The sequence below is a fragment of the Lampetra fluviatilis genome, chromosome 61 (genome assembly GCF_964198595.1).
Source record: "Lampetra fluviatilis chromosome 61, kcLamFluv1.1, whole genome shotgun sequence".
NCBI classification, from domain to species: Eukaryota; Metazoa; Chordata; class Hyperoartia; order Petromyzontiformes; family Petromyzontidae; genus Lampetra; species Lampetra fluviatilis.
The window spans coordinates 5,409,941-5,437,779 of NC_136335.1; the positions used below are offsets into that span (position 1 = coordinate 5,409,941).

Consider the following 27,839-nt stretch of genomic DNA (forward strand, 5'->3'; position numbering starts at 1 on the left):
GCACAGCGCAAGCTGACCACTAGGCCCCTGGGTGCGTATAGCGTGAGCTAACCACTAGGCCCCCCCAGACCTCTCAGCACTTACAATGTGAGGGCCCCCAGACCCCTTGGTGTTTAAAGAGTGAGCTGACCACTTGGGCCCCTCCGCACTTGAAGCATGAGCTGACCACTAGGGCCCCCGGCAGAGGTCGCAATCGGGTACCCGATACCCGTACCCTACCCGATACCCGGCTACCCGTACCCGGCCGGGTACGGGTACCCGTTTGCGACCCTGGTGCGACCGGGTACGGGTAGGCCGTGAGTCACTGGTGAGTAACCGTTTGTCACTCATTTCGGGTAGGGTACGGGTAGGGAACGGGTACCCGTACCCGGCTGGGTACGGGTACCTATTTGCGACCCTGGTGCAGCCGGGTACGGGTAAGGAATCAAAACCCGTTTGCGACCTCTGGCCCCCGGGCCCCGCAGCGCTTAAAGCGTGAGCTGACCACTAGGGCCTTCAAGCCCCTCGGTGCACACATCGAGCGTAACACCTGGGCCGCTTGGTACATCGGGGTTCAGTCCATGTTGGACTAAATCTTCAATTATTGCTAAGGTGTCAGGCACCGGAACATTAGTGAACAGAGAAACCACATCAAAGCTGACTAGAAGATCATCTGGGGACAATGAAATGCCCTTGATTAGAGAGACAAGGTGAGCTGAATTAAGTACTGCTGAGGTAGTCTTGCCAGTGAATGGAAGCCAGGCGTCAGACAGAAAACGAGCTAGCTTGTAGGTAGGTGAGTTGATAGTGGAAACGATGGGCCGAAGTGGAGTGCTTTCTTTATGGATCTTAGGACGACCATAGAATCTGGGTGGTCAAGCAGCAGAAGGTTTGTGGGAGAGCCGTTTAGCTGGTTCAATTAGAGAGGTCGAACTAGTAATGATATTGTTGGTTTTTTGTCGTCAGGCTGTTAGTGGGAGCTTTGTTGATTTTGGAGTAGCTACTATCAATAAGGTTCTGGATTTTGTTGTATGTGGTTTATCCATGATGACAGTGGCATTGCCCTTGTCGGCTGAGAGGATGACTATGTGGTTGAATTTTGCTGTCACCCCCAAGCATATCCCAGTGGATGATATACCGTAATTTCCCAGGTTGATGTAGCCCTAAAAGGCTTGGGACACATCACGACAGATGTTGCTAGAGATGAAATTGCTACCATCCTTAAAAATGCTAAGAAACCCGTTAGTATTATCAGCAAAGACGAACGCTTGGAACTGGCAAAATTGAAAAGGAGGGATGACATAGACGTTCATATTCCAGTTTGTTAACAGCAGCAGGAATGTGGTGGAGTGATTCCTGGGCGTTGAGCCAATTGAGATCCACACTGGTAAAAGTTTAGCAGACTGTGTGACTGTGATGGTGGAGGGCCTTGGGTTGGACCTCTCAAACAGTAGAGGTCGGTCATATGACAATGCAAGCAACATGTCAGGAAAATACAATTGGCTACAGGCCCACCTGAAACAAAAAAAACCCTTTGATAAGAGTCTGTGCCTTGAGCAGCGCATTCACTTAACTTAGTTGGTGTTAACACCTTGGACGGCAGTAGCCCAGAGGCTGACGAGTTTTTTTTAACATGTTGCAGTAACTGTACACAATTTGCTCTTCATCCACACACAGATGGGGGAAAGTCTTTCGGAAGACCAATGTCAGACTGAAATCGCTATCCAGTACTCGGAGTTCTCGGGCAGTCAGCCAAGGCACTGTGGAGAAATTACACCCATATTAGAGAGGCTTCAGTGGTATGTGCAATGATGATAATGAGAGAAGAGATACTCGAATTGAGGCCGCTGGACTACGTGCTAAATTGGACACCTTAGAGATGGTGTTCATGGCACGTTTCTGGGACGTCATACTTGACCGGTTCCACGCTACAAGCATGCACCTACAGAAAAGTGACATTGACATCTCTATAGCAGCACAGCTTTTGCCTTCGTTGTGGGATTTTGTGGCCGGACAGCGAGACCAGTTTGAGGCTTTTGAAAGGGCAGCCTTAAATGTGACAGGTGTCAGTCATATGAGCACGATCTTCAGCGAAAGAAGAAACCAAAAACATTTGCAGATCAGAGCTCATAGCCAGGTCTGACACTTTAGGGGAGGGAGAAGTTGAAAATAGAAACATTTTATGTGGTCACTGATAAGCTAGTGGCATGCCTTGAACATCGCTTGGACGCTTACAAGCATTTGACCAGTCTCTTTGGAGTTCTGTTTATGTCAGACCAGGTGTCTAACAGTGATGTCATAGTGGAAAAGGTAAATTCACTCTCCGCTGCATATCCATCAGAACTGGACATGAACTTTGCCAACGAACTCATCCAATTCAAGTCTTTCATGTCTGACTCTGAGGGTGAGAAGTGCCCAACTAAATTGCTTGAGACTTTGCAGGTCACTTCATCTGCAGTCAGCGTTCCCCAATGTTTTCGTGGCACTTTAACTTTCTAACTTTGCCAGTGACAAACTGCCAGGGTGAGCGGACATTTTCCCTTTTAAGCAGAATAAAAAAATGAGCTGCGGAGTAGCTTGTGCCAAACACGATTCAGCTCATTGTCACTTATGGCAATAGTCAGACCTTGTCAGACAGCTACATTTTGACGATCTAGTGGATATTTTGCGAGGAGGAAGGCAAGAAAGACACCAATATAGGAAAGCGGGGGGGGGGGGCTCCAAAAGACATGTGCCCAGGTGGCCTCACGGGACCATGATCCAGCCCTATGTGTGCAGTATTGAAGCTATGGTGCAGTATTGAAGCTATGGTGCAGTGTTGAGTCTATAGTGCAATGTAGTCTGTGGGCAGTGTTGAATCTATGGGCAGTGTTGAATCTATGGGCAGTGCTGAGTCTATGGGCAGTGTTGAGTCTGGTGCAGTGTTGAGTCTCTGGTGCAGTGTTGAGTATATGGGCAGTGTTGAGTCTATGGTGCAGTGTTGAGTCTCTGGTGCAGTGTTGAGTCTATGGTGCAGTGTTGAGTCAATGGTGCAGTGTTGAGTCTCTGGTGCAGTGTTGAGTCTATGGTGCAGTGTTGAGTCAATGGTGCAGTGTTGAGTCTATGGTGCAGTGTTGAGTCTCTGGTGCAGTGTTGAGTTTATGGTGCAGTGTTGAGTCTATGGTGCAGTGTTGAGTCTATGGGCAGTGTTGAGTCTATGGTGCAGTGTTGAGTCTATGGGCAGTGTTGAGTCTATGGTGCAGTGTTGAGTCTATGGTGCAGTGTTGAGTCTATGGTGCAGTGTTGAGTCTAGAAGGCCAGCTGATTGTCACCAGCGCTGGGGGTGAGGGGTCTGGCACAGCGGTGGTCTTGACACCGGCTGGTCGTGGCTGCAGCATCCGACCACCATCAGCATCACTATTTGGTCAGTGACTGCCCCAATCGTCACGACATCACCATCCTATTGCGATGACATCCACGCTGACATCATACAATCACCATGACAACATCCAATCGCCAGAACATCCACCATGACATCATCCAATCACCATGACAACATCCAATCACCATGACAACATCCAATCACCATGACAACATCCAATCACCACATCTCATCCAACCATCGTTTATAAAATCCAATCAGGACATCATCCATCACCAGTGCAGGATTATCCTAGTAGCACAAGTAACTACATATACTACAGGCCCTGCACTTTCAAGGGCTCCGCGCTAAATGCTTTAAAGCTATCAATTCCGGTTCAATGATTCTGCACTTGCTCTATTACTATAGTACTATACCGCCTTCAACTTTTATGAACGACTGGGTGTTTAAGGTTAGCGATTTGTCGTATTATCTGGCTGTGTAGCAAATGAAAAAATACAATCACATTACTATGCAAGTTAAACATTTGTGTTTTAATATTAGTTTTTTAGGGCCCCTTTATAACGTACGCTACAGGCCCCGCACTAGCTTAATCCGGCACTGTCCACCGCGATATCATTCAACCACCATGGCATTAACAGCCAATCATCACGTCGCTAACCGGTCGCCTTGACAACGGTACTTAATTATATTTGTTGAACTTCTTTCGCGCCGTATGTAGCCGACCGCGCTCGCTCATCGCAGGAAGGGCAGCAAACAAAACGCAAGAAGCAGTTTTCAATCGAGACGATTCAAAAGTGCATTGGAACTCCGGTGGCTTCTCATAACATCGGAAGGGCGTTCCAGACGGCCGCAGATGCGCCTCCGAAAGCGCCGCGCGATGTGGCGACCACCGCCTTCATTTCGATGGCCAGCCGCAGAAGCCGCAGCCGCCGCCGCCGTGAGGATGGCGACCGCAGTTCGCGCGATGGTTTTATGTTCCATGACGACGGCACACGCTCGCCAGGCTCGATCCGCTCCGGCGTTCGTGTGCCACGACGCTTGCACCCACAGCAGCAACAGCAGCAGCACCGGCCAACGCAGGAGCACCTGCTAGCCGCCGCGGTGACACCGGCTGCCCGTCTACGACCTCCCATAGTCTCCTCTCCCCCTGAGAGCAAGTGGGCTTCCGGTAACACAGGCAAGCGCTAAATGAGACCAAATCCTTCTGGGATCGCGTTGCTGCCATCCTAGAATCTCGCCACCCAGGTCCACAGGAAAGCTGCTACTGCTGCTGTGCGGTACAGAGTGGAACAACGCGGACGTACAGAATAATGAACAGCTCATTTGAGACCCACACATTGTCATCGCACCTTCTCCAGGCTTTGACTTCCTCCTCCACCTCGAATACACCGACTGGTAGAACCATCAACTCACCTACCCACTCAGCCAGTCACTCACTTACCCACTCACTCACCTAACCATGCACCCAGTTACTCACCTACCCACTCACCCAGTCACTCACCCACCCAGTTACCCACGCACCCACTCACCCGGTCACTCATCTGCCCACCCGCTCACTCGCTCACTCATCATAGGGGGAACACCATCAACCGCGTCAGGCCGATGCTGCACCACACCTTCGTAGATGGAAAATAAAAGCCACAGGACTGGCGCAGGTTGTGGCCGCGCAGCACAAACTACGAAACCCATGGACACGCACGGAGTTGTCGCACAGATGTAGTTACACGTAGACTCGGTGGTGTGTTTAAAAATAAGCCACGGTGTGATTTTGGCCACGTAACCCAAAGAATACGTAGAGGAAGCAGGAGGAGGTACAGCGAAACTAAACAAACTTTTTACTGAAACCCTCATCATGGCCAGCAGCACCAGCAGCAGGAACTCCACATTGCCAACTGGCCTCTGAACATTACCGCCGATGCCATCGCGCGCAGGAAAATAATCGCATCGATTTTTTGTTTGTTATATACACAAGTCGTAAGCATTAAATAGATTTGATAGAATTGTTACACGAATACGTAGCAAAAACTTCATGATCTGGTGGTGTACGAGATGCAACACCGCAAGAGATTTAAACAAAACAAAAAAGTCCACACGATGGCAACAGGGCGGCATCGTTGATCTCCGCCCGTTGGGAATGTCTCGACCTCCACCCTCCACCCCCCTCCATGCCCTCCTCCACCTCCTCCGCCGTCGTCGTCGTCTTCACAAGTGGAACTCCACCTTCTGGGCGACGCTCTTGCAGCCCGTGACAGAGAAGATGCCCTCGTTCTCGGGAAAGTAGGCCATCTCATCGGCAACGGCCTTGGCCACACGCTCCACGGCGTCAAGCAGCTGCACCCCGCGTGACCGCGCCACCGCGCGCGCGCACATGCGCACGTGCCGGTGCTCCAGCGGCAAGAAGGGCACGAAGAAGTCGATGAGGTGCTTGTCAATGAGGCTCGCGTGCCAGAAGCCACCTGCAGGGCAGGCGGATGGAGAGAGAGAGAGACGCGCCGTACAGGGTGCTCGTTTGAGGCTGAGTCGACCTAGCGGAGGCCCGGGACCGGTTCGGATAATCGTCAACGGTGTTGTCCTTGAGCGGGAATCGAACTCGGGTCGTGGGGTTCGTAGGGCAGCGCGCTAACCGCTACACTACCGCTCCCCACTATGTTTCCCTTCTTGTTAGGCCGCAACAAATACAGATAGTCTCCGAGTTACGATGGTCCGACTTACGATACTTCGATCTTACGATGGTGATAGTGATACGGCAAAATTGTAAAATCTTAAAAATTTTGCGCGGCAGGCGAACGCAGCACCGTACGAGGTACGATACTGTACGTTCAATGCATGTATGATACGTAGCTTTAGTGATTTCATTTTAGGGTTACCACAGTACGATACGTTCAATGCATGTTAAAAGTATTTATAGCAGATAGGATTGTTTCCTGAAAAAAACTATCTAACACATTCCTGCGGAGGGAGCTGGTAGGAATGTTGGGTTGCTCGGTCAATGGCCAGGGTCAACGGCGGCATGGTGTATTCCGTAAATATGCCCGACTGTGAGGGCGGGCACAAGCCGGCGTGAGTAGGTTAAACGTTGAGTTTTATAAGGGCACCACGGGGTGACCAGCCCCTCCCCACCCAGCCCTACCCCTCCCACCCCCCACCCAGCCCCTCCCCACCCAGCCCCTCTCCACCCTCCCCACCCAGCCCCTCTCCACCCTCCCCACCCAGCCCCTCCCCACCCTCCCCTCCCCACCCAGCCCCACATCCCCACCCAGCCCCTCCCTCCACACCGAGCCCCTCCCTGCACGACGGACGGACACAATAATCCCCTGTGGGCTGGTGTAACCAGGAGGTTCCTAACAGTATTAAATTGCAGTTCATATAGGTAGGCTAAGAATTTACCTTGTTTTGTTTACTTTACATTTTACTGTGCAATACAGTATTGTAATTAATAAATACATACAGTATATAGTTTATACAGTACGCTACTGTAAATTGCTCTGTTTTGCTAAATAATCACCATTCTTTAAGACTCCTGGGTAGGCTAGGCCATCTTCGACTTACGATATTTTTGACTTACGATGGGGTCGTCGTAACGCATCTCCATCGTAAGTAGAGGACTACCTGTACAAAGATCCCCCATCAGGGTAGCGAAGCGAGCTAACCAACGCTCCGCGCTGTACACACACGCGGGACCACAATAACAACAGCGGCAGCAGCCGTTTGCCACTAAGTGGCGGTGACGTAACCACGGCGCCTGTGCCAGGCCAGGTGCACCTTGAGGACCACGTGTGACGTGTCGAAGGCTCGCTGCTGGCAGCAGGTCACGGGACAGACCCAGGTGCCGTGGGTTGACCGACTGAGATGGCTGGCAGATGCACCACTTGTTCTCCCCATATCGAGCAAAACACACGCGCACACGCATGCGTGTACACGCGCACGCACGCCACGTACTGTTCTTGTCGTTGAAGGCGCGCAGAGTGAGCACCTTCTCCGTGTCCGCGAGGACGATCTCCTCGCGCTTGCGGCCCTCGTTCCAGAAGCGCAGCGCCACCTCGTTGATGTCGTTACCTCCGGCGTTACTGCACGGGGAGCGGGAAGGGAGGAGGGGACGAGCGGGGAGAGAGGAGAAGCGGCTCGTGACGTCGGTGGACGCGAGTCCCCGCGCCTCCGACGCGGTGCCCGCTGCACAACTCCTGTGAATCCCCACGACCCGCATGTGCGTGCACGTGTGCGCGTGTGTGTGTGTAGGTCGACTCAGCCTCAAATGAGTACCTGGTGCGGTATAGTAAACATCGCCACTGGTGAGACAAAGGCGGTTGGGGGCGTGGTGCTGACCACCCACCCCTTCGTGTACCGTTCCGGCCTTCATAGGTACTACTCGCTAACAGCACTTGCCCCTACATTCTGTTAAGGCTATACGGGGGATGTTTGTGTGTGTGTACACGTGTGTGTGTGTGTACACATGTGTGTGTGTGTGTTGTGGAGAGAGTGGAGAGTTTCCCATACCTGGGCAGTGTGCTTATGACCGGCTCCAGTTTATCAGCAGAGGTCTCACTCCGAATCAGTCGAGCGGCAATATCTTTTCATCGGTTGCGTAACGCTGTGTGGAAGCTACCTGGTCTGTCGCTCCGCACGAAGCTTCAGGTCTTCTCGGCCACGGTCATTCCCTCCCTTCTCTACGCTTGCGAAACGTGGACCCCCCTAGTGGAGCATCTTCGCCGGTTGGAAACATTTAGGCTGGCCTGCCTACGATCCATCCTGGGTTTAACCAGGCTGGATTGTGTGAGGAGCTCACAAGTCCTTGAAAGATCTGGGCAAAGTCCCATCAGTGAGCTCCTCCGGCAGGCAAGGCTGCGTTGGCTGGGTCATGTAGCCCGCATGCCCAGCCACCGCATGCCTAAACAGCTTTTGTTCGGCCGGATCGAGGGGGCTAAACGGGCGCGGCACGGGCTAGAGAAGAGATGGAGTGATGTGGTACAGGAGGACGTGGAGCTGAGTGGACTTGCCGATGACTGGTACCAGCGGTGTCAAGATCGGCCTCTGTGGAGGAGGCTCGTGAAGGACGCTACTGGGCAGTTGGAGGCAGTCGCCCTCCAACAACAACGGAGGGCGGAGGAGCGACGCTCACAACAACGAGCGGAGCGACGGGTGGCTAAAGCACAGCAAGTTGGTACAGTAGGGGGCACAGGTGGTGCATCAGCCAGTCATCTCGGTCATCTCGGTCAGTCGACCCGTGGCACCTGGGTCTGCCCCGTGACCTCCTGCCAGCGGGCGTTCGACACTTCACGTGGCCTCAAGGTGCACATGGCCTGGCACAAGCGTCGTGGTGACGTCACCGCCACTTAGTGGCGAATGGCGGTTGTTGTTGTGTGTGTGTACACGCGTGCGTGTGTGTGTACGCGTGTGTGCGTGTGTGTGTGTACACTAGAGGCCAACCGAAACTGAATATCTGGTTTCGGCCGAAACCGAAAGTAAAAAAAGTACTTTCGGCCAAAACCGAAAGTTTAACTTTCTGGCTTCGGCCGAAACAGAAACTATCCTGAAAGAGGCCATTTGCCAACTTTCGGCGCCGAAACCTAATTTCGGTCGGCCACTAGACGCGTCACAGACTCGCACGGATGCACACCCAAGCCCCTTCCTGCTGTGCGGAACCCATGTGGAGGAGGAGGTGGGGTGGGATGGGATGGGGTGGTGGGAGGGTTGAATTGGAACATTGGAGGGGTGGGTGGGTTGATGTGTGTGTGGTTGGTGGGCGGATGAGTGAGTGAGTGTGCGTGCGCGCATATGCACACTGTTGGTATCGGCACGCTGCTATAATCTGCTCAGTGTGCTGTGCGTGCGCGTGTCTGTGTGCTGTGCGAGCGTGTGCGTGTGTGGTGCGTGTCTGTGTGCTGTGCGTGCGTGTGTGTGTGTGGCAGAGGTGTGGACTCGAGTCATGTGACTTGGACTCAAGTCAGACTCGAGTCATGAATTTGATGACTTGCGACTCGACTTGGACTTGCATAACAATGACTTTGTCCCACCTATGAGATGTGGACTCGAGTCATGTGACTTGGACTCGAGTCAGACTCGAGTCATGAATTTGATGACTTGCGACTCGACTTGGACTTGCATAACAATGACTTTGTCCCACCTCTGGTGTGTGGTGCGTGCGTGTGTCTGTGTGCTGTGCGAGCGTGTGCGTGTGTGGTGCGTGTCTGTGTGCTGTGCGTGCGTGTGTGTGTGTGGTGCGTGCGCGTGTCTGTGTGCTGTGCGTGCGCCCGCGTGTGTGTGTGGTGCATGCGTGTGTGGTGCGTGCGCGCGTGTGTGGTGCGTGCGTGTAGCGCGTGTGTGTGTGTGTGTGTGTGGTGCGCGCGTGTGTGTGTGTGGTGCACACGTGTGTGTGTGTGTGGTGCGTGTGTGTGTGTGGTGCATGCGCGTGTGTGTGGTGCATGCGTGTGTGTGTGTGGTGCGTGTGTGTGTGCCTCGAGCTGCCTGTGAGAGCCCAACCTCTGAGCCGCTCGAACAAAAATGCTCCTGGTCAGCTGCTGCTGCGTGTGCTGGCTACGCGTGTGCTGCTTGCTGCTGCTCGCTAGTTTGGGGCCGTTCATAAATGACGTCACGCGATTTTGGACGATTTTTGACCCCCCCCCCCCCATCATCATCACACGGCATCACAAAAAGCCAGACCCCCCCCCTCAAATAAATATATAAAACATGCTTCAAATCGCTTTAAACTATTGTCATTGTAGTGCATATTTAATGTGGCGCTGCACTCTGATGTTGTAGGGGAAAACATTAAAAAGTCTATTTAATTAAGTAGAACGTGTTGTCTACATTTATTTAAAGTTGCGCATTATGATGTGACGTCACATTTCTCAACCCCCCCCCCTCATCACACATCGTCACAAATGTCTGACCCCCCCCCCCCCTAGGTGCGTGACGTCATTTATGGACGGCCCCTTTGGTGGTTTTGGGGGGGGGGAAGTTATTTTTTTCTTATTCTTCTCCGTCGTCTGTCTTATCCCCCCCCCACCACCACACCCCTCTCACCCCCATCCTTGCTTGAGTGTGCGTGCGTGTGTGCGCTGCTTGCGATCGCCGGAGAGAGGGAGGGGCGTCTGCCATCAACCACCACCGCCGCCGCTACTGCCTGGAGCCGCATGCGCGCGCGCACGTGTAGTTAGAGGCCGATCGAAACTGAATTTCTGGTTTCGGCCCGAAAACGAAACCATACCGAAAGTCAAAAACTGACTTTCGGCCGAAACCAAAACTCTGGCGATAGAGGCCATTTGCCAACTTTCGGCGCCGAAACCGAAACCGAATTTCGGTCGGCCTCTAGTGTACATGTGTCCGTGTGTACACGTGTGTGCGTGTGTGTACACGTGTGTGCGTGTGTGTGGGTACACCCATGCGTGTGTGTGTGTCCCGCCCGGAGCGGCCAGAGCGGCACCAACCTGAGGAAGATGAAGATGGCGTGGCGGTAGTCGACGCCGTCCAGGATGGGGTAGTAGTCGAGGAACGGCTTGATGGCATCGATGAGGCCGGGGTGCATCTTGTCCATCTCGTCGAAGACGAACACGGAATGTTTGCACGCGGTTACGTTCCCGCGGATCCAGCCCTGCAGCTTCTCCTGAGTTGCGCGCCCGCACACGCGCACACACGCAAACAAGCACACGCGCGGGGAACCGTGAGCACGCAAATCTGACACGGGCTCGTTTAAAGTTTCTACTCAAGCTCACGATGGCAGTAAGCAACATGTCCAGGAGCCCAATGCTCAATGTGGACGTGGACGTCCTGCTGCTGCTGCTGCTGCTGATTCTGCTTGCCAAGACGAGGAGCGCTTCAGGGAAAGGCGTAAGGAGATGCTAGGGTGGGCAACGTGACTCCGCGTGGAAGAGGGTGGTGGTGCCCCCTCCTGAAGGGCTACGGCGAGTGTTGGTTGGCTGATTTGGCTAGGGTTAGGGTCAGGGTTAGTGTCTGGGTGGCTAGTGTGGCTAGGGTCAGGGTTAGTGTCTGGGTGGCTAGTGTGGTTAGGGTCAGGGCTCGTGTCTGGGTGGCTAGTGTGGCTAGGGTCAGGGTTAGTGTCTGGGTGGCTAGTGTGGTTAGGGTCAGGGTTAGTGTCTGGGTGGCTGGTGTGGTTAGGGTCAGGGCTCGTGTCTGGGTGGCTAGTGTGGTTAGGGTCAGGGCTAGTGTCTGGGTGGCTAGTGTGGTTAGGGTCAGGGCTGGTGTCTGGGTGGCTAGTGTGGTTAGGGTCAGGGTTAGTGTCTGGGTGGCTAGTGTGGTTAGGGTCAGGGTTAGTGTCTGGGTGGCTAGTGTGGTTATGGTGAGGGTTAGTGTCTGGGTGGTTAGTGTGGTTAGGGTCAGGGTTAGTGTCTGGGTGGCTAGTGTGGTTAGGGTCAGGGCTCGTGTCTGGGTGGCTAGTGTGGTTAGGGTCAGGGTTAGTGTCTGGGTGGCTAGTGTGGTTAGGGTCAGGGTTAGTGTCTGGGTGGCTAGTGGGGTTAGGGTCAGGGCTCATGTCTGGGTGGCTAGTGTGGTTAGGGTCAGGGCTAGTGTCTGGGTGGCTAGTGTGGTTAGGGTCAGGGCTAGTGTCTGGGTGGCTAGTGTGGTTAGGGTCAGGGCTCATGTCTGGGTGGCTAGTGTGGTTAGGGTCAGGGCTAGTGTCTGGGTAGCTAGTGTGGCTAGGGTCAGGGTTAGTGTCTGGGTGACTAGTGTGGTTAGGGTCAGGGCTAGTCTCTGGGTGACTAGTGTGGTTAGGGTCAGGGTTAGTGTCTGGGTGGCTAGTGTGGTTAGGGTCAGGGTTAGTGTCTGGGTGGCTAGTGTGGTTAGGGTCAGGGTTAGTGTCTGGTTGGCTCGTGTGGTTAGGGGTGGGCTAGTGACTGGGTGGCTAGTGTGGTTAGGGTCAGGGTTAGTGTCTGGGTGGCTAGTGTGGTTATGGTGAGGGTTAGTGCCTGGGTGGCTAGTGTGGTTAGGGTCAGGGTTAGTGTCTGGGTGGCTAGTGTGGTTATGGTGAGGGTTAGTGTCTGGGTGGTTAGTGTGGTTAGGGTCAGGGTTAGTGTCTGGGTGGCTAGTGGGGTTAGGGTCAGGGTTAGTGTCTGGGTGGCTAGTGTGGTTAGGGTCAGGGTTAGTGTCTGGGTGGCTAGTGTGGTTAGGGTCAGGGCTCGTGTCTGGGTGGCTAGTGTGGTTAGGGTCAGGGTTAGTGTCTGGGTGGCTAGTGTGGTTAGGGTCAGGGTTAGTGTCTGGGTGGCTAGTGGGGTTAGGGTCAGGGCTCATGTCTGGGTGGCTAGTGTGGTTAGGGTCAGGGCTAGTGTCTGGGTGGCTAGTGTGGTTAGGGTCAGGGCTAGTGTCTGGGTGGCTAGTGTGGTTAGGGTCAGGGCTCATGTCTGGGTGGCTAGTGTGGTTAGGGTCAGGGCTAGTGTCTGGGTGGCTAGTGTGGCTAGGGTCAGGGTTAGTGTCTGGGTGACTAGTGTGGTTAGGGTCAGGGCTAGTCTCTGGGTGACTAGTGTGGTTAGGGTCAGGGTTAGTGTCTGGGTGGCTAGTGTGGTTAGGGTCAGGGTTAGTGTCTGGGTGGCTAGTGTGGTTAGGGTCAGGGTTAGTGTCTGGTTGGCTCGTGTGGTTAGGGTTGGGCTAGTGTCTGGGTGGCTAGTGTGGTTAGGGTCAGGGTTAGTGTCTGGGTGGCTAGTGTGGTTATGGTGAGGGTTAGTGTCTGGGTGGCTAGTGTGGTTAGGGTCAGGGTTAGTGTCTGGGTGGCTAGTGTGGTTATGGTGAGGGTTAGTGTCTGGGTGGTTAGTGTGGTTAGGGTCAGGGTTAGTGTCTGGGTGGCTAGTGGGGTTAGGGTCAGGGTTAGTGTCTGGGTGGCTAGTGTGGTTAGGGTCAGGGCTTGTGTCTGGGTGGCTAGTGTGGTTAGGGTCAGGGCTCGTGTCTGGGTGGCTGGTGTGGTCAGGGTCAGGGTTAGTGTCTGGGTGGCTAGTGTGGTTAGGGTCAGGGTTAGTGTCTGGGTGGATAGTGTGGTTAGGGTCAGGGGTAGTGTCTGGGTGGCTAGTGTGGTTAGGGTCAGGGGTAGTGTCTGGGTGGCTAGTGTGGTCAGGATCAGGGGTAGTGTCTGGGTGACTAGTGTGGTTATGGTCAGGGGTAGTGTCTAGTTGGCTAGTCATCCTCTGTCCAAGTCGTGCTCTCTTTCTCTCTCTCTCCAAGTGGTCTTCTCTCCCCGAGTCGTCCTCTCTCTCGATACGAGAGCGATAAGCGAATACTGTATGGCGGCGACGACAGTGTTACGAGTGGAAATGATCAGTATTGTCGCGATCGCGTGGCGGCCGTGGTGAGCACGCGGGCACCTTGTACGTGTCCACGTGGGCGGCGTGCGGGAAGTGCACCGTGGCCACGAACGTGTGAACAAAGTTGCTCTTCTGGCCCTCGAGGAAGAGGCTCTTGGCGATGATGTTCGACACAAAGTTCTTGCCGGTGCCCGTCCAGCCGTGAAAGGACAACGCCAGGGCCTTTTGCGGGCTCGGGTTGGTCGCGTACCTGCGTGGGGAGGGGAGGGGGCATGGGGAGGGGTGGGGGGACGACGACATGTTTTAACTAAACAATGTTCCTATTTATTTTACCAGGTGAGGAAGGAGCTCTGAGCCACGTTGCTCTCTTTCAAAATCATCCTGGCCACAACCGGTAGCTCGACCAAGTGGCTTTTGTCATCATCATCATCGTGGAGGAATTTATAGCAGCGGCCAAATATTCTCAAGTGTCAGGGTCGGGATCGAACCCACAACCTCCTGTGTACCAGGCGAGGTAGTTAACATCTCCTAGCCACCGTGATGATGACGAGCTGGGGCAGCTAAACGATGCATCAATAGAGACACTTTTTTATCCTCAATATTATACGAGCATCCAATCGTTGCGCGAGAGAACGGTTTGCTTATATAGTTTGTGTGATTCATAATGCAAACGATGCGCTAATTTTTACACGAGCGGCAATGTAATCAACCGAACTGTACAAATGCCAAACAGTTTAAATTGTGCAGGAAAGGCGAGGCTAATTGCAGATTCTTGACAAGCCTAGGTGATGAGTAGTTGTACGTCTAGAAGTGTTCGGAACTCTCGCAGAGAGCAGCGCATCACCTTGTGCTAGAGAACTGTCTGCAGAAGACGCTTTCGCAGAACTACTTCCGAGTTCAGGGGGTTTCTTACTTAAATGAACGACTGCAGAAAAACATCTGTCCAGATGGCCCATAGGCTGACGGATCAAACTGCTATGCCAGGTGTTGGCTGCTGCAGTGATGGTGGCAATGTTGGTGTTTCTTGTGGTAATGGTGGTGGTGTGGGGAGCGGTGGTGCAACGGTTAGTGCGCTGAGCTACGAACCCGGCGACCCGAGTTCGATTCCCACTCACGGCCAACACCGGTGTGACGATTATCTGAACCGGTCCCGGGCCTCCCCTAGGTCGACTCAGCCTCAAATGAATAGCTGGTGCGGTGTATAATACACATCGCCATTGGGGAGACAAAGGCGGTCGGACGTGGTGCTGGCCACCCACCCCCTCGTGTCCCATGTCGGCCTTCATAGGCACTCGCTAACAGCACTTGCCCCTACAGTCTGTTAAGACTACAGGGGGGATCTTTGTGTCTGTGTGTAATTGTGCAAGCCAACGTCAGGACTCGAGGTAGGCGAAAATGGGTGCCACTCGCTAACAGATTTTGCTCCAACAGTCTCTTAAGGCTATAAGGGGGGGGGGTCTTTGTATTTGGTGTGTTGGTGTGGATGTGCCGTACCCGCCCATGGCCCTGAACACCACGTGGTGCACCAGGTGCTGCCCGAAGAGTTGTTGGTCCAGCTCCTCTTTGAGAACTGTGGGCACAACGGCGGAGAGCAGCTGGTGAGGTCGCGCTACACACCCACACGGGCAACGTGCCCTCGCCCTCGCGCAAAAGGGCTTGCCACAAAAGAACCACAATCTCGTCAAGGAACACAAAGCATCATCACGTCAACTCTGGTTTTCCTCGCAGCAGCGGCAGCGGCTTCCGGATGGCCACCAAACGAAGTCGGTGGTCACCACATCGTGCGGCGCTTTGGGATGTGCTTCTGCGGCCGGCTGGAACGCTCTTCCGATATCAGCAAGCTACTGAAGCGTTGCACTTTTTTAAATCAACTAGACTGAAAACTAATATCTTCAGAACTGCTTTCTGTGTTCAGTTTGCCGTCCTTCTCCCACACCTCCGATTAGCTCGGCTGGTTACGTACGGTGCGAAAGAAGTTCAACATACATACAATCATACCCCAATTTACATCTCACCCTTTGACGTCGTTTCTCAAATTTTTCATGATGCGAATTGGACATAATGCAATTCATGCATTAAGCATGCGAACGAACGGAAATCCGTCGCAAGAGTATGAATAAGCTGTTGTACGGCTGCCTCGGCACAGCGTCGCACACAGGGCGGGATGCTGCTGGATGCTTCTAGATGCTACCCACGCGCCTCGGTCTTTGTTCGGCCTGTGTAACGCATCTCACGTGTTATCGCGGACCGGACTGTAACCCATATTATATATTGGTTATAACGAGACTTTTCAGTAACGTGATGTTCTTCAGGAACGCAATTACCATGTTATAGGGGAACACGACTCTACGTCGTCACTTTAGTAACCCTTTCCCGAGATGCCTGCAGGTTGCAGGGTGCGGTCCCGTTCACCGCTGAACCTCGGGACGCGGCGAGCTTTTCAGCGTTCATTTTATTCAGGCGTAGTAGCAGCGCCGTTGTTTCTAAAGACGTCGTACTCACCGCAGAGAACCGTAGCGACGTCCGCACTCTACGAAAGCCGGCGCCAAAGTGTGCCACACGCCCTCCTGCATGGCCTTTTACTTCCGATGACGTACTGACGACGTTCCAATGACGTGCACGTACGTCATCAGAGCGGGAAAGGGTTAACACCGCTACGCGACTTCCGTCGCCTCAACCCAAATTCACGTCGCTAACAGCATCGTCCGTCCTTTCTCGTTATCCGTCGCCTCTCAGCCTTCGCCTCCAACCACCCCGGTACCCAAACCACAATGTACTGCCTCCGTTCTAGAACGCGGTCGTTGCGTTCCCGAAGAACGCCGCGTTATGGAAAAATCGCATCGTACACAACATACAATAAAGCGCAGTCCGCGACAACGCGCGAGATGCGTGACGCAGGCCGAACAAAGACCGAGGCGCGTGGGTAGCATCTAGAAGCATCCCAATGCCTTGTGCGATGACGAGGCTACGCCGAGGCAGCCGTACAACCGCTTATTCCTACTCGCGCTGCGACGGAGTTCCGTTCGCTCGATCGCGTTCTATCCAATTCGCATCCGCGTCATATATATATATATTTAAAAAGGTGTTCCCTAATACGTTCATCGCGTGATAACCAATTCGCGTTATGAAAACTACGCAGCGTTATAGGAGAACAAGGACTGTATTATTTACATAAACTGGGCTGTTGTTGTAAGATCCCTTGGCACCACACTGCCCGTATACGCGTGCAGAGCCCATTGTAATTCTACAGGGTGGCCCGAGACCCAGGACACGTAGGGTTATCATATATATGTTCTAATAAATCCCGTAGGGTTATTTCACTTATTTTAACAAATTACATAGGGTTATTGTAACAACTCAAATAGAGTAATAGTTATTTTAGCAAATCGTTTCGGGTTATTTCATTCATTTGAACATGTTCAAACTGACTTCACAGTAATGCACATGAACTCCTTTTTTTTTAATTAATGTATGGGTGTAACCTTTGAATATTCATCAATTATGTTTCATGTGTCTCCATTCTGGGTTCTTGGTCGAGTTTTGTAAACGGCGGATTTGAGGTGAACTCCCCCCACAGGAAGAGGAAAAAGAGATGTTAATAACAATACAAAGTCAAATATTAACTTAAATGAAAATGTTTTTCATGCCAGTGTTAAAATAAATGTAATAATCCGATGTGTCCTGGTGCCGTCGGTGGCGAGATGTTAACTACCTCGCCTGGTCTACAGGAGGCCGTGGGTTTGATCGTGACCCTGATGCCTGCAGTATATTTGGAGTTTGCGTGTCTCTCTCTCTCATCATCATCACGGTGGCTATGGGATGTTGACTACCTCGCCTGGTATACAGGAAGTCGTGGGTTTGATCGCGACCCTGATGCCTGCTGTATATTTGGAGTTTGCGTGTCTCTCTCTCATCATCATCACGGTGGCTAAGAGATGTTGACTACCTTGCCTGATCTACAGGAGGCTGTGGGTTCGATCTCGACCCTGATGCCTGCTGTATATTTGGAGTTTGCGTGTCTCTCTCTCATCATGATCACGGTGGCTATGAGATATTGACTACCTCGCCTGGTCTACACGAGGCCGTGGGTTCGATCACGACCCTGACGCCTGCAGTATATTTGGAGTTTGCGTGTCTCTCTCTCATCATCATCAAGGTGGCTAGGAGATGTTGACTACCTCGCCTGGTCTACAGGAGGCCGTGGGTTTGATCGCGACCCTGATGCCTGCAGTACATTTGGAGTTTGCGTGTCTCTCTCTCATCATCATCACGGTGGCTATGAGATGTTGACTACCTCGCCTGGTGTACAGGAGGTCGTGGGTTCGATCACGACCCTGATGCCTGCTGTATATTTGGAGTTTGCAAACTCAGCGAGGACTAAGATAGTGAAGGAAAGTACCTGTAACGACACGGTAATCACACACTCTCACCGTAACACGGGGGCCAATGCATGTGCACGTTCGTTTTGATGTTCGTTGCTTTTAATGTTCGCAAATGGGGTTTGACTGGTACCTACCAGATTGTTTTTGATACGTGTGATCATTGCTCTGACGTTTACAATGAAGAGGCCACTCTGGCAGTGGTAAGAGCTGATATAATTACCTCACCTATATAAGCGGCGGTTAAGATGAAGGCAGCGTTCTCAGAGGAGTCATTGGACACGGCTGAGACCTCTCATTTGAGCAGGGCAGAAAAGCGTGACTGTTTTCGCTGACACTTTAACACTGTGATAACATACAATGCTTAGACGCGCGGATGTGAAGTTATCCTTCTATTGAAAGCGGACACGGTTATGTACATCGCTATTAATAGCCTAAAGCAATGTGAACATTCATACCGAAATATGGGAAGTAGTTATTGAAAGTGTTGTTTTTCTGTGGTGGTGACTACAATTGTACGGTCTGGAATGAGGTGGCACTACCTCACCGTATGCACAGTACGTACGCTGAACTTCTTTCGCACCATACGCAGCCAACCGTGCTAATCGGAGGTGCGGTAGGAGAACAAACTAAACACGCAAAAAGGAGTTCTAAAGAAACGCGTCTTCAATCTGGATATGAAAGTGCATAGGTTCAGCGGCTTCCTAATATCGGAAGGAGGATCTTTCCAGGGGGTCTGCAGTCGCGCATCTGAAAGCGCCATGCGACGCGGCAACCACTGTCTTTGTCCGTTGGCCAACCAAAAAGCCGCCGCCGCTGCTGCTGCTGCTGCGGAGATGACCGCGGTTTGCGCGATGACGGTGTCGCAACAGCCCTAGTAGCATTGTTCGAGATTAGCGTGGGTGTTGTACACAAGATCAAGCAAGGGTCAAGAGGATGTCTTGTGCGGAAAGAGACACGAACTTGGGACCCTTGACGCACGCGTAACGGCTCTCCGGTGCGAACAAAGGCAAAGATCCCCCGTGTAGCCTGTAACAGACTGTTGGGGCAAGTGCTGTTAGAGAGCACCTACGAAGGCGGCCACGGCTACACGAGGGGGTGTGTGGCCAGCACCACGCCCGGCCGCCTTTGCCTCGTCCAGTAGCGACTTTTACTACACACTGCACCAACTACTCATTTGAGGCCGAGTCAACCGTGGCGAGAAGACCCAGGACCGGTTCAGATAATCGTCACTGGGTGTTGGCCGTGAGCGGGAATCGAACTCGGGTCGCCGGGTTCGTAGCGCAGCGTAGTGCTAACCGCATAACTATAATACCCGCTCCGGTGCCGACAGCGACACACACACACGTCTGTATTCCGTGGGACGTTGTAGGAGTGAAGCGTCTTGCTGCTGTACTTCGCTCCGATGTGAAGTAAACATTGCACTGCAAACTTCCATCTGGTTCAGTGGCTCGTCTGTCACCGATACGGAACGGAAGTCACTCGGTGTCGCCGCAGATTCTCCCAGTCAATTCGATTTCGCCCCGTACGCGACGGCTACCTCCGGATTAAAGGGGCGAGTTCGGAGAAGTGGAGTCGGGGAACGTGGGTGGAGATGGTAAGGTGGACGATAACGTTTAAAAACACGCTTTTTAATTGGCACATGAATAATGATCAAGAATGATTGCAATCCTCGATCACCATGATGATGATGATTACAATGAATTATCATTATAATTGTGATACTACTGTGATGATATGACCATGCTCTCGTCATCAAACACAGCAGGAGGACAGGTCCCTCCTCAGGTTTCACACGTGATGACGGTTGCTTCTGTTGCGACCGAAATGTCGCGATCTATTATTTTTTCTACCCACGTGACTTTACTGAAAGAACCAAAGAGTATGGATTCCTGCAGTCACGAAAGCTTCAAATCTAGATTGATATGACCATGATGAATACGATTATAATTCCTCATCAACCTAATTGATAATGAAGAATGATATCAATTTGGATGGCTGACCATGAAGTATTTGAAGATGACCATCACCACCACCACCACCACGATGATAATGATGAAGAGTGTTTTCTGATCACCATGATCAGGGGTCGGAAAACCTTTCACGGAAGAGGAAGAGCCATTCATGGTTTTGTCTCCGACCCAATTAGTTCACAGAGAGCCGCATCACACGCACAGCTACTTGTACACGCACAGCAGCGCGTATAGAGCAGACGACAACAACAACAACACATTCTGACTCAAATAAACAAAGTAGGTGATGGAATAAAGTGCGTCTATTTAGCTGTTTATCCCCCCTTGGTTATTCTTGAACAAGACAGTTTGACTGTTGTGCATTTTGTGTGTCGCCAAGACATTCAACAGTGACGCCATTCCCTGCCATTTTTAATCAATTATCTTTACGTAAAATTACGTTTCAAGATTAAATGTTGTTTTAAACGGGCTGCCCGCTCGGGGGTCAGCCAAAGAGCCACCCCATGCGGCTTGGCAGCCGAAGGTTGCCGACCCCTGACCATGATGATTGATGACGGGGGGGGAGGGGGGGTCCATGTGGAGGACCCCACCTGTTCATGATTATTAATGAGGGGGGCTGGTCGACGTGGAGTGACGTCACACGCGTTACACACAGACATTCTTGGCTCATTATATTAGCGACTTGCCTTTTGCCCATCCAAGGACGGGTGTGTTGCAGTGAATCTGAAACTTGCAAGCGAAGGCAGCTCGCGACGTGATATATTCATTGCATCGATTCGTGTGCAATTTGTAAGGGCGCGGTGACACAGACTTATTTCATTTTAAGGTTATAATCCCGTGTTCATCATGACGTCCTTTTTACTTCGATGTCTCAACAGCGTGACGGAGATCGCGTGACGTGAGGGTTCTGCCTTTGTAGTGAGGGTTGTGAGTTGACGCTGAGGAGGGGGGAGGAGGCGCCTCGGCCCCCCCATGTGGAATGACGTCACCCGCTAATTATTATTAATGGGGGGGGGTGTCCATTTGGAGTACGTCATCTGTTAATGGTTATTAATGAGGGGGGCTGGTCGACGTGGAGTGACGTTACGAGCGTTAGGGACAGACATTCCTGGATGATTATTGGGTATGTGCATGCTGATGAAGATAACGATGATGATGATGGTGGATGTGATGAGGCGAGATGCTACACTGTTGGCAGGTGACATCATCATAGACGTTATCAACCATTGTCACCATCATAGTCATCATATCATCAGTCGTCATCACCATATCATAGCCATCATCAGTCATCATATCATCATAGATATCATATATGTAATAGACATCAGCCATCATCACCATAGTCATCATCATAGCATAGACATTAGTCATCATCATAGTCATCATAGACATCATCAGTAATCACAATAGTCATCATATCATCACAGACATCATCATCACAGTCATCATCATATCATCGCCACGGCCATTATCGCCATGGTCATCATCATATCATCATCATCATATTCATACTCTTTGTTTTTTTTCGGTAAAGTCACATAGGTAAAATACACAATAAAATAAATGAAAACAACTAAATTAAATCACGACGTTTTGGGCACAACACAAGCGTCCTTCTTCAGTTGCGGACAACGTAGCGAAAGCACAACCGCTTAAGTGTGTCTAAGAGATGGCTGTGATGAGGGATTATATAGTCGTGGGGGATAGAAGGAGGGGGGCATGGTGAGAGGGAGGGCTGTGGACTGGGAGGCAACGTTGTGAAATCAACGGACGCTGGGAGGAAACGCATGGAGTTCAAACTGAAGCTTTGTGATGCAGGGGGCGGAAGTAGATAAGAAAGCTAAGATTAAGCAACCTTTTGTTATGCTGCCGGGGGGGTAAATTATGAAATGCGCAAGATGAAAAACAACGTGTGGTAATGGTGATGGTAGTGTGTGAAGCTGGGGGTAACAGACTGGGAATATGGATATGATTATGAAAATAAATCTAAACTGGCTGTCTAGCAGTAAACTGCACAGCAGCTAAAGTTTAACTTGGTTAATTACATCCTTCCAATGATTGCTCAATTTGAATCCATCATCTCGGTTGAAGTTATGTCTATGTTTGTATATCTGGATGGCTTCATGGACAAATCTTTGGTAGTATCCAGAAGGCTTGCAGAGTACCTTGGTATCGGAGAACACAATGTCATGAGAACCAGCAGTATTATAACAGTGGTAAGCTACGGCCGAAGAATTCGTACTGTCGTGCTTCAAATCCGACTTGTGCTCGCGAATGCGGTCAAAAATATGTTGTTTAGTTTCCCCGGCATAACAATCACCACAGGTGCAACTCAGTTTGTAGACACCAGGGTTCTGTAAGTCAGGAATGACATCCTTTACGGATGAGATCAGATCACGGATTTTGTGTACTGTCCTGAATCGGACCTGGATCTTGTGTTTGTTTAGAGTTTTGGGAATCTTTTTTATGATGCCTGCTATGTATGGCAACGTAATGATTTTGATCGGAGTCTCAGGGGGCTGTTTCTGCACGATGAGAGAAACAGCCTGGCGGATAGCACGGTCCCAGTATCCGTTCATCTTGAGGACCAGATGTACATGTTCCAATTCAATGGCCAGGTGGTGTTAGTCAGATATGCAGTGGGCCCTATGGTGTAGTGTTTTGATGGTGGGAATCAGGCTTCAAGTAGGAATCTGTGTGGGTGGCCTTCCTGTCCCCACCTGAAGAAGCACGCTTGTGTTGCGCCCGAAACATCGTGACTTAATTTAGTTGTTTTCATTTATTTTATTTTTTTACCTACGTGACGTTACCGAAAAAACCCATCATATCATCACAGACATCATCATCTTAGACATCATCATAGTCATCACAGTCATTAAAATATCATCAGCATATCATCATTACAGGCATCATCATAGTCACCACAGCCATCATCACAGTCATATCATCATTAGCATATCATCATCATCACCACCACAGACATCATATCATCACCACAGTCATCATCATATCATCACAGACATCATCATCACAGGCATCATCAGTCACCGGTGACGTTGAGCTGTACCATCATCACCGACATCATCACAGCTATCATCATCATCACAGTCATCACCACAGACATCACCACAGACATCACCATCACAGACATCATCATATCATCACAGACATCACCGTCACAGACATCAGTCACCGGTGACGTTGAGCTGTATCCATCATCACAGACATGATCATCACATACATCATCATAACAGACATGATCATCACAGTCATCATCACAGACATCATCATCACAGCCATCATCATCACAGACATGATCAGTCACCGGTGACGTTGAGCTGTATCCATCATCACAGACATGATCATCACAGATATCACCATCACAGACATCATCACAGACATCATTACAGCCATCATCACAGTCATCATCACAGCCACCATCACAGACATCATCAGTCACTGGTGACGTTGAGCTGTATCCATCATCACAGACATCATCATCACAGCCATCATCACAGTCATCATCACAGACATCATCATCACAGACATGATCATCACAGCTATCATCATCACAGTCATCACCACAGACATCATCATAACAGACATCATCATCACAGACATCATCAGTCACCGGTGACGTTGAGCTGTATCCATCATCACACACATCATCATCACAGACATGATCATCACAGATATCACCATAACAGACATCATCACAGACATCATCAGTCACCGGTGACGTTGAGCTGTATCCATCATCACAGACATCACAGACATCATCATCACAGACATCATTATCACAGACATCATCATCACAGACATGATCATCACAGCTATCATCATCACAGACATCATCAGTCACCGGTGACGTTGAGCTGTATCCATCATCACAGACATGATCATCACAGACATCACCATCACAGACATCATCAGTCACCGGTGACGTTGGGCTGTATCCATCACCACAGTCATAATCACAGCCATCATCATCACAGTCATCATCACAGACATCATCACAGCCATCATCATCACAGACATCATCATCACAGACATCATCATCACAGGCATGATCATCACAGCTATCATCATCAGACATCATCAGTCACTGGTGATGTTGAGCTGTATCCATCATCACAGACATGATCATCACGGACATCACCATCACAGACATCACCATCACAGACATCATCACAGTCATCATCACAGTCATCATCAGTCACCGGTGACGTTGAGCTGTATCCATCATCACAGACATGATCATCACAGACATCACCATCACAGACATCATCAGTCACCGGTGACATTGAGCTGTAGCCATCATCACAGCTATCATCATCACAGTCACCATCACAGACATCATCAGTCACCGGTGACGTTGAGCTGTATCCATCATCACAGACATCATCATCACAGTCACCATCACAGACATCATCAGTCACCGGTGACGTTGAGCTGTATCCATCATCACAGACATCATCATCACAGTCACCATCACAGACATCACCAGTCACCGGTGACATTGAGCTGTATCCATCATCACAGACATCATCACAGACATGATCATCACAGAAATCACCATAACAGACATCATCACAGACATCATCAGTCATCATCACAGTCATCATCACAGACATCATCATAACAGACATGATCATCACAGTCATCATCACAGACATCATCATCACAAACATCACCATCACAGTCATCATCACAGACATCACCATCACAGTCATCATCACAGACACCATCAGTCACCGGTGACGTTGAGCTGTATCCAGGGCTCGCTGCAGCATTCGCCCAGCCAGCAGGCGACGCGCGGCCCGCTGTAGGAGAGGAGGCAGGTGAGGGCCGATGCCGTGGCCACGGCCAGCGTCGTCACCACGGGCTCGAAGGCGCCCACGCGGCACGGCAATGGGCCCAGCAGGGGCAGCAGCAGGGGCAGCAGCAGGAGCAGCAGCAGCGTGGAGTTACGCATGGCGGGACTCGGGTGGTGGGGTGGGGGGCAAGGAAACTGCCCTTCTTAGCTCTCTCTGACTGAGTGACTGCCCCCCACACACCGCTGCTGATGGATGGGTTCGTGTGGGGTGGGCAAGGAAGCTGCCCTTCTTGGCTCTCTCTGAGTGAGTGACTGCCCCCCACACACCGCTGCTGATGGATGGGTTCCTGTGGGGTGGGCAAGGAAGCTGCCCTTCTTAGCGCTCTCTGACTGAGTGACTGCCCCCCACACACCGCTGCTGATGGATTCGTGTGGGGTGGGCAAGGAAGCTGCCCTTCTTAGCTCTCTCTGAGTGACTGCCCTCCACACACCGCTGCTGATGAGTGGGTTCGGGTGGGGTGGGCAAGGATGCTGCCCTTCTTAGCTCTCTCTGACTGAGTGACTGCCCCCCACACACCGCTGCTGATGAGTGGGTTCGGGTGGGGTGGGCAAGGAAGCTGCCCTTCTTAGCTCTCTCTCTCTCTCTGACTGAGTGACTGCCCCTTCACACACCGCTGCTGATGGATGGGTTCGTGTGGAGTGGGCAAGGAAGCTGCCCTTCTTAGCTCTCTCTGACTGAGTGACTGCCCCTCCACACACCGCTGCTGATGGATGGGTTCGTGTGGGGTGGGCAAGGAAGCTGCCCTTCTTAGCTCTCTCTCTCTGACTGAGTGACTGCCCCCCACACACCGCAAGCTGATGGATGTTGCTGCCCACGCACAACGCTCAAGTGGCCTAGCGCTGCTCCCCCCCCCCCCCCCAAGATCCCTCTCCCTCCCTCGATGGACGGACCCTGCCCTCGTAGCCCAGCGCTGCCCCCACTCACGGTACCGATGAGCCCCTGGCTGCCCTGCACCCTCTGAGCGCCCCGTACCCGCTGCCCGCTGCTGCTATGTCGCTGCTGCCCGGAGCTGCCCAACAACTTCCGGGGTCTTCCCCCCACACGCCCCGCCCCCACGGTGCAAGTGGAAACCGTAGCGCGGATAGGCGAGTTTCCGGGCGGTGACGCTAGAAATAGTAGAACGCATCGGGCGCCTTCCCGGCAGTGACGGCGCGCCGCCGCTGTGGTGAGGTCATAGTGAGGTCATCGTGAGATCATCGTGAGCGTGAGATCATAGGTGAGGTCATAGTGAGGTGAGGTCATAGGTGAGGTCGTAGTGAGGTGAGAGTGACGTCATAGTGAGGTGAGGTCATAGGTGAGATCATAGTGAGGTGAGGTCATAGGTGAGGTCGTAGTGAGGTGAGAGTGACGTCATAGTGAGGTGAGGTCATAGGTGAGGTCATAGTGAGGTCAGAGTGAGGTCATAGTGAGGTGAGGTTATAGTGAGGTGAGAGTGACGTCATAGTGAGGTCATCGTGAGGTGAGGTCATAGTGAGGTCATAGTGAGGTGAGGTCATAGTGAGGTGAGAGTGAGGTCAGCGTGAGGTCAGAGTGAGATCATAGGTGAGGTCATAGTGAGGTGAGATCATAGTGAGGTCATAGTGAGGTGAGAGTGAGGTCAGCGTGAGGTCAGCATGAGGTCAGAGTGAGGTCAGAGTGAGGTGAGATCATAGTGAGGTCATAGTGAGGTGAGAGTGAGGTCAGCGTGAGGTCAGAGTGAGGTCATAGGTGAGGTTAAAGTGAGGTCATAGTGAGGTCATAGTGATGTGATAGTGACGTCATAGTGAGGTGAGAGTGAGGTCATCGTGAGAGTGAGGTCATAGGTGAGGTCATAGTGAAGTGATAGTGAGGTGAGAGTGAGTTCAGCGTGAGGTCATAGTGAGGTCAGAGTGAGGTCAGAGTGAGGTCACAGCTGTGCCGGGTGGTGACGGGTTTCACGACACATTTATATTTACACGCTCTTATTATTAGAGTGAAAATGTTGTTCAATTTGAAAAAAAAAATACACGACAACCAAACATCGATATTGTAACCACCTGTCCATTTTGGTCGTGAGGTGCATAACATCCTGACGAGCTAAGTAACTTGCAAGCTTATTTAAAAAAAAACAATGTAAAAGGACGCTCCGTTGCTTGTAAGGTAATTTCTTTTCAGAGGCCGTCCATAAATGACGTCACGCGATTATGGACGATTTTTGACCCCCCCCCTCGTCACACTGCGTCACAAAAAGTCAGACCCCCCCCACCCCCCACAAATATGACGTCACAAAGCTGTGCCCCCCCCCACCCCAAAAAAACTATATTTCCATTTTTTAAATAAAACATGCTTCAAATCGCTTTAAACTATTGTCATTGTAGTGCGTATTTAATGTGGCGCTGCACTCTGATGTTGTAGGAGTGCTGTTATAACAATTAGTGTTGTTATAACAATTCTATATTTATTTAAAGTTGCGCATTTTGATGTGACGTCACATTTCTCAAACACCCCCCCCCCTCGTCACACATCGTCACAAAAATATGCCCCCCCCCCTTAGGTGCGTGACGTCATTTATGGACGGCCCCTTATTTACTCTTTTTGCTGGCTACCCTCGGTAAAACCAACATTGTCGACGATCGGTGAGATGAGAAAAGCTTTTATGTCTTTCGGTAAAGTCACGTAGGTAAAAAATGAAATTAATAAAAATAAAACAATGATTTGTATTGTTTTATTTTTATTAATTTCATTTTTTACCTACGTGACTTTACCGAAAGAACTAAGAGTATGAATCCTTGCAGTCACGAAATCTTCAAATCTAGAATTAAGCTTTTATGTCCTTCTAGGATCATTCGCCAATGACTTCCGCAGTGAATAATCGCGCCTCGCCACTGGCACGGTTTCATGTGCTGTATGTTAAACTTCTATCGCACCGTACGTAGCCAACCAACCCATACATCATCATACCTGTCAACCCCTTATCAGTGCCCCCTGCCTTATCAAAGACCAATTCAGACCGTAATTGGTCACCCCGTGTCCCCCTATAAATCTCAACGTTCATCCGACAAAGTCCC

General features: G+C 51.3%; 1 protein-coding gene across 3 annotated transcripts; it reads right to left on the reverse strand.

Moving 5' to 3' along the window:
• Positions 1 to 3,854: 3,854 nt before the first annotated feature.
• LOC144951273 (torsin-1B-like) lies at positions 3,855 to 25,822 on the reverse strand. Of its 3 annotated transcripts, none has more exons than XM_078881438.1 (6): positions 24,692 to 25,822; positions 15,079 to 15,154; positions 13,645 to 13,834; positions 10,768 to 10,943; positions 7,283 to 7,410; positions 3,855 to 5,799 (listed from the first exon to the last, which is right to left on the reverse strand). In XM_078881438.1, the coding sequence occupies exons 1-6, from the start codon at positions 24,909 to 24,911 to the stop codon at positions 5,546 to 5,548; spliced, it is 1,044 nt and encodes a 347-aa protein (XP_078737564.1). In that variant the 5' UTR covers positions 24,912 to 25,822; the 3' UTR covers positions 3,855 to 5,545. The 3 variants fall into 3 exon arrangements, with proteins under 3 accessions (XP_078737564.1, XP_078737566.1, XP_078737565.1); XM_078881440.1 differs by lacking the exon at positions 24,692 to 25,822 and adding an exon at positions 23,130 to 23,143; XM_078881439.1 differs by lacking the exon at positions 24,692 to 25,822 and adding an exon at positions 22,985 to 22,996.
• Positions 25,823 to 27,839: the final 2,017 nt, after the last annotated feature.

What these genes read in the sequence shown, in the direction of transcription:
- LOC144951273 (XM_078881438.1), bottom strand. Translation starts at nt 24,911, where the DNA reads ATGCGTAACTCCACGCTGCTGCTGCTCCTGCTGCTGCCCCTGCTGCTG. An exon ending in GCCATCTTCATCTTCCTCAG is followed by an intron (nt 7,411 to 10,767) that starts GTTGGTGCCGCT and finishes CTCCCCGTGCAG; the next exon opens with TAACGCCGGAGGTAACGACA. An exon ending in CGCCTTCAACGACAAGAACA is followed by an intron (nt 5,800 to 7,282) that starts GTACGTGGCGTG and finishes CCTGCCCTGCAG; the next exon opens with GTGGCTTCTGGCACGCGAGC.